The 7037-nt window shown below is 46.2% G+C and overlaps 1 protein-coding gene across 1 annotated transcript; it reads left to right on the top strand.

Annotated features, from left to right (window-relative positions):
* Positions 1-560: 560 nt before the first annotated feature.
* On the top strand, positions 561-1799 carry LOC144180037 (uncharacterized). Its single transcript, XM_077708443.1, has 2 exons — positions 561-779; positions 1263-1799. Exons 1-2 carry the CDS (start codon positions 561-563, stop codon positions 1797-1799), a joined length of 756 nt encoding a protein of 251 aa, XP_077564569.1.
* The last annotated feature ends 5238 nt before the right edge of the window (positions 1800-7037 follow it).

Below are 7037 nucleotides of genomic sequence, written 5' to 3'. Positions count from 1 at the left end.
TGAAGTCTGTGCGCCTCAGCGGCCATGCCATCAACGTTGACGTGGCTATTGACCTATTTAGCAGAACTTCTAAGAAGATTCAAATAGAAGAACTGCACTTTGACAACCTTGAATTCCTGGGCGACAAGAGGAAACTACAGGAGTCTTTAGTGCTGTGGTTGCAAACTTTAGCTTCCTTGAAGTCCTTAAAGCTGACGAGACTGTGTGGGCATTGGGATGCCGACTGGTTCGCCAACGCGCTTCAGTCACACGCAGGTATTTCAACACTGACCGTCGATATGCACCTGGTGGTAGGAGTAAAGAAGGTATTCTCTGCATTCTTGACGAGCAACACAACCCTGACGGAACTGGTTCTCATCGGAAGAGGCTTCCAAGGTCATTGTGATGCGAACTCTGTGCTGGAGGCGCTTGGAAACAACAGCGCACTGCAGAAACTTAGCTTTCACGACTACAGCTTTGACGTGGTCGAAGCGACACAGCTCTCAGACGCGTTGGCAGCGAATACGGCGATCGAAGAGGTTACATTCATACGCTGTTCTTGGGACTTCTTTGCGCATACGATGTCTCGATGGGAATTTCGGCGAGGCCGATTAGAGGATGCCAAGCGCCGCTGGGGCCTGTGGTGGCGCGTCGATCCATTTGTGAACGCCATCAGAAACAGCGCTTCGCTGAGGAAGCTGCATTTTGACACCAATCATTTCCTCGATGCCGAGCTGACAAGACTCCTGCAAGCAGCCCAGGACCGTAACTCCTTTCGGGAACTGCACTTTGATCAGCTAGTGCGGCCGTCTGTGGGAGAGTTTTGGTCCTTAATTGAAAACAGCGGAGCATCCGGGAAAGTGAAAATCGGCACCTTTTCGTCGAAGTCTGAGTTATTTGCTGACGGTCTGGACGTACTTCCAACGTTTCTTTCAATTGAACAGCACGCGTTCTATGACCTCAGCTCCGCGCACATGTTCAATATATGTGGCGCTCTAACGTCAAACGACTGCATCTCAACACTGCACCTAATTCTCACCGATTCTCAGGATACCGTTAGTGAGCAGTGTGCCATTTTCCTTGCGGTTTACTTGGCTTCTACGGCGTCGCTGAAGGAAGTCCACTTCCATTTCGATGCCACAGGTGACGCTGTCCACATCATTACGGTAGGCCTAGCCAGAAACAAAAGCCTCGAAAGGCTCAGCCTCCAGGGGTTGGACGTCCGCAGAGACGACGCATTCGCCATTTGCGATTGGCTTCGGCAAAGCAGGACTGTTTATCAGATGAAATGGCTTTGTATTTTTGGACGCCAAACGGCCAATGACATTATATGGAAACTCTCGGAAACCCTGCAGAACAGCTACACTCTGACCTCCCTTCGCGTGGACTACTTTTGTCCTTCAAACCCGCAGTGGCAACAGGTGAAAAATATCGTTCGTCGAAATTCCGCCCTCGTGGAGCGCGCCGCACACTTCGTCCTCGGGGCCAGAACCAGGATCTGTGCAGCTGCATACGAGACCGTGTCGTGGCATCCGCTCGTACTTCGCAAGGTGGCGACACTTGCGTCCGTGGGTGAGGAAGAGGCCCGTCAAAAACTCACGGAGGCCGAGCAAGCTCTTCAGAACGACTTCTGGCGCCTCTCTGGCGTCGTCAAAGAGGAGCTCGCCTGCGAAAACCTTGGTCATGGCGAAGTGCAAATTGACCAACTCGGAATGGACGCGTGGCTTACTGTGCGGAAGTTCCTCAACGTGTCCGACATAGTGGACGCTAAACCGATCCTGAAACAAACTCGCAGCCAGAAAGCGAACATTAAATATTGACTTCACAACTACGGTCATGGGAGAACATACCCGGAAGCGAAATGGCGTAATGCGTTATATAATTATATTTAATATCATTTGAGCCTTACCGAACGAGAAATTATTTTTCGTTATTTGAAAACATGAACGGAACTGTTATAGTGCGGGTACTAAGCCTTTCCTTCATCCCACCTAAATTATGGAACTTTTTGAACAATAAAACCAATAAGATGATGTTTTGCCTCTGATAAAACTGCTAATAAAAAGCGACATATCTCTTAACAGTTGTTGACGCAATGTGAAACAAATCTTGCGAGTCGCGTCATGATGCTCGCCTTGAATTATTTTTTTTTCAGAAATCTTGTGTGTGCAATCGAAGGACAAGTTTGCGTCCAGGTCCTCAACTGTCTTCATAATAGTCTACTCCGAGTGCGTTATTACGGGCAGGTCGCTAAAACATGCCAAACGACGGGGACGTACCATTGCCCTAAAGCACTTAAATTTGGGAGAACCTGACGACTAGCACCCGCTTGGATGCCCAGGAACTCCCGCTGTACATGGCTGAGTCAGCAGGGTGGTCCCACAGTCTCCTGCAATGAGGGACCGCTTCCACATCACCAGGCTTTAAATAAAGCTTTTCTTCCTGCTCCGTCTCCTCCTCTCTATTCAGCTCCCACGGCCGGCCAAACAACGCAGGCACCTTTTTTTACGCGCGTGAAGTACAATCCGGCTAGTTCTACCGGATGTACGCGAGCGAAACCACTGAACGCAGTAACTGGCAGTATTGTCTTCCATCTCTTGACCAGGCAGCTGTGTGCGATTTAGACAGTTACCCTGCGGAAAGCGCATGCCCGCCTTTTCAGGCTGAATCTATCAGCCGCTCTACGGTAAGGGTTTTTTTTTTTTAATCTATGGGTGAACAAAAGGTGCACGTATATGAGGTCCCAGGATTTCTGGGAGTGGGGTGTAACCTCATGCGTTGAGGTCTAATATTGTTAACAGGCACCTGTAGTTAGACGTAAAATGGGTTTCATCTTGCTTGCCACTTCGATATACTCAACGCTATTGCTACCGAACGCAAGGCTAAGCAACAAAGACATGCGACGTTTACAGGTGTACTGGGCGAGTTTGACTCTCGGGAATAAGGAATCCCCCCGTGCTACAAAAAACGCAGCAACACATATCCGCAGACATGCATCAGCCGATGCTTTCAGGTATTTTTAGTGCGTTCGGATTTCAGTTGCAACTACGTTAACAGGTAGTCGAAGAAGTACTTTGACATTATTTGACACATTAGTTGTCTTATCCTACCGTTCAGTAGCAGAGGTATCGTCCCAAGTCAATTGGCCTTCGCTAACAGCCGGGAATTGTCGTTTCGCCTGAGTACCGATAAAATATAGTGTTACTGGACCACAGAGCACACACGCCCACAGACGTGCATTGCCCAACTCGTACCTCAGCTTTTACGGCGAAGCTGTGCGTGCCTCGGTTTCCACATTTAGGGTGCCTCAGTAGATCGGCGTAGAATGAATTTTTCGTTCCCAAGATCTATGATTTGGGTTTTAGATGAGAAGCATCTAATTCTCGGGGTTGTGTCCCTCCCTCCCTCGTCGTTGTCCGCCGTCCGCACTCTACTGCGCATGCTTGTCTCTTCAGCCCCGTCAGCGTTTGGGCTGACGTCAGCGCAGTCCACTATACAAAGAAATAGTTAGGCGGCGCCCGGTTTCGATCCCACGACTCTCTGGCCGCAGCGGGACGTACGAGGCGCTCTTCCCAGTGCGCTACAAACCGAGTCGGGAGCATGTGCTACAAACGCGCCTTATGTCCTTCACTCATTCAAACTACGTCAAGAAGCTACTGATACAACGAAGGCACGCGAAGCTGAACGTCAACGGAAACGACGAACTGAAAACTAATGGGAACTTCAGTCAACCCCATGGCTGCTTCGCATACTACTCGGGGTTCCCCTAAGGGAAGATGGTGTAATTTTGTTCGTTTCTTGGCCGGTGCTTCGCCCGTTTTGATAGAACAGCATCCTGAGCGGCCTTTTGGCCTGTGTCGTTACCGTCTTACCACGTGCAAATCACTGGCTTCCCGTTTATGTATGCATGGTTGGGGTTGGGGGGTGGGGTGCTGGAGGGTTAGAGAGGGCGCGAGCACATGCAGCAGTCCTCACGAGCTCGCCGATCCCACTCCTGTTGTGATCGGTGAGCTCGTGAGGTGAGCTTGGGGGAGATTTAAACGGGGTCGCCTGACTGCCCGAGGCCTCGGTGAACTAGCGGTTTGGGTTCGTGTTTTACACATATAGGAAGATGCCTACGATGCGAAAGGGAAACGGACAGCACCAGGTAGTTTCCTTCAGCTATTGCCTAGGAAAGCAAACGTGTTTTGTTTCAGGCAGTCCGCCCACGGCGCCCAACTTCACTGGTCATCCTTCCCGACAGAGCGGGAAGGCACTTAATTTTTTCTTCTTTCCGTGAGTAGCGCGGAATGCAAGAACAAAAAATACCAGGTAAGCGTTTATCAAACATAATGTTACTATAAAGTAGCTCGGTCATATGCTCCCAGGGCAATATCCCTATCGGCCCTGGTGGTGTCAATTGGCGGCATCACATGAAAGTTCGTCTGGCGCACAGAGAATGAAACCAAAACTGGTAGTTTTTTGTGGAATTGACCTTGAATGATGCCTATCGCGATAGATATCACTGTTCTTTCTTTCTGGAGCTACACGCTAGAAAAAAGAAATAGCTCCAGTGAAGTCCAAATTATGGCACCAACGCTGGAAAAAATGGCGCTCTCAGTTTTATTCCCAAGCTCGTGAATCTACAAATACGTGCACTACGAATCTCACTTTTTGTTTGTAGATTCATGCAGTCATAACGCTTAGAAAAATGTGCAAAATCGATGTCTTTGCTGAAGATAGTTGGCAGATGTCCTATTAATTGCCCCATTAGCAAGTCGGTTATTATTTTTACTTCCAGCTGCATTTTTGGGTTGTGTGCTTATGGGACCCTATAATTTAGGAAAACACACAGAAAGCACTGTTTTGCTTGAATAAAAAATAAGCGCTGAAAGGGATATATGAAATATCTTCATTTTTATGTAACTTTTGGTTTCGCGCCACTTCCGAAATTCAGACAACGTAGCCGAAATAGAGTTAAATAAATCTAGCTGTTGAGCTACTCGATTCGCAACTTGAGATGAAAAAGGGTATGGCGCTATACGGAGAAAAAGAAGGGCAGAAGCACCTGCGACAACGTAAAGCTAATAATTCAGAAAAAAAACAGGCTTAATAAATCTCACCCAAGCGTGAAGATAAAATAACAACCAACACCACAAACAAGACCTGCCAGTCAACTGACCTTTCACAAATGTTGCGGCAGCCTTCATACGCCATCTTGTGCGACTCCTTGAGCCACGTAATTGACAAACCCATGTTGCTTGCGGACGCATGAACAAAAACGCGTAGGTTGAATCATCATTTCAAACAAATAGCGTGGCTAAAGGTTAGTTAGTATCAGCCATTTGTGTGGCCTGAAAGTTAGCTATTGGGGTAGAGTTAGCTGTGCCGCCCTTCGCCTTGCTATTGTTTCGGTGACAGCACTTTTGGAAGTGCTGGCGAGGAATGTTGTGGTATCACGCGTACGGATGAACATTTGCAGCAGTCATGGTTTCAGCATTAGAAAAAAAACTTTTCAACAAACATTGATCATTTATGTTACAAGGAATAGATGCCTCTGCTATGCCAATTATGCATATTTGTGCTGATAAGCGAAGTTAAGCTGTTGCTGCTCTCTGAAAAATTTTTTATTTCTCCTCGTTTTCGGATATTTTACTTGAAATCGAAAGCGGGCGGTCCTTTTGATCGACTTTTTTGATGGCATCAGGTTGTTTCCAACTTCTGTATTCGTGCTCTTTCATTTTTTGGTTTCGTTGAGCAAATATTTACGATAACGTTACCGCGAATAAATGACCACTTCTGAAATTACCGGTTTTTGTGCAGGTACGAAAGTTTATACCGGTGGAACTTTTTGATAATTTTTTAAATATTCTTATTGTCTTCCTGTGTTATTTTTGTCGTAACTTCATGGAACGGTGTTTAATTCAACCTTCCTGATTTGAAGTATTGATTTGAAGTGTTCGTTTTTTCGGTTTTTTTAACACCTGTTTGACATTGGCCCTATTTTCATAAAAACTACCCGAATTTCGTAATAACGTATTTTTTCACGTACTCAGCCTTATATGGTGGTGTTCACGCCGATTTCTTTTTCTTTCTGATTGCTTTTGTTGAAAAATAATGGCGCGCGACTCCATGAGGACAGAGACAGAATGATACCGCACAAGCGCAGAACTTTCATCGCAACACTTCTAAGAAGCGACAACGCACACATGTAGCTCCCACAATCATCATCCTAAAACAAGATGAAATCCAGAAGGTGTAACAAAAATCTAACAAACAATATAAGAAAACAAATCGGCAAAGCGGGGCCTAAGAAAGGGGAAATTACGATAACAGACTATCGGTATTGCTGAAACCTGAATTACATATTGAACATGTCGCATACCTAAAATAAAAGTTGCAAACAAAGCCAACAATTGCAGAAATCTACCTAGCAAAAAAGCTTACACCTGGGAAGTAGAAACGGAGTCCACACTGTTCGCTGTCCAAAAGGTCAAAAGCAAAAGGTCAAAAGCAGTTATTTTCAAAAGGTCAAAAGCAGTTATTTTCATATTGAACAAGGCCGCGTAAAAACATTACTTTAATTGCAATAAGGTGACCGGGCCCTTTATTGGGTGCGCCTTGAATTAGGTTGCAAGGTCTGGGCTTGCCCTTTTAGCTTCCTATTCCGGTCCTCCGTTTTTACGCAGCATTTGTTTCGCAAATATTGTGTACCAACTAGGCAGCAGTGAAGTCGTTTTGCGTCTTTTTTTTCGGTAGTTTAATTCTGTCAGAATCTCCTAAGGTTGTGCTTCAGAGGGCCTTTGCGATTGCCTTTTTAGAACTCTGAATTCTTTTTGTACTTTTGCTTTCGTTTTTCTTCGGCAACTATTTTGCGTATACACAATAAAAATATTGAACCATAGACTGCTGCTGTACATAGAGCTAAAAAGTTTGTAAGAAAAATATCTCCCCTTTACAGAAATTCTAGAGCCGAATACGGCGTCATGCGCAGAAGAGATCCCGGTACAGTGAAATCTCGATATAACGAACTTCAGGGGACCGCGAAAAACTGCTCGTTATTCTGAAAGGTCGTTGTA

This window comes from Haemaphysalis longicornis, unplaced genomic scaffold, assembly GCF_048455015.1.
Source record: "Haemaphysalis longicornis isolate Haplotype H1 unplaced genomic scaffold, Haemaphysalis longicornis Haplotype H1 scaffold_4, whole genome shotgun sequence".
In the NCBI taxonomy this organism is placed as follows: domain Eukaryota; kingdom Metazoa; phylum Arthropoda; class Arachnida; order Ixodida; family Ixodidae; genus Haemaphysalis; species Haemaphysalis longicornis.
This window is presented reverse-complemented; position numbering and strand designations above follow the sequence as displayed.

Coding starts and splice junctions, on each gene's coding strand:
- LOC144180037 (XM_077708443.1), top strand. CDS start 561: ATGTCTCGATGGGAATTTCGGCGAGGCCGATTAGAGGATGCCAAGCGC. Junction 780..1,262: donor AACTGCACTTTGATCAGCTA/GTGCGGCCGTCT, acceptor ACTGTTTATCAG/ATGAAATGGCTTTGTATTTT.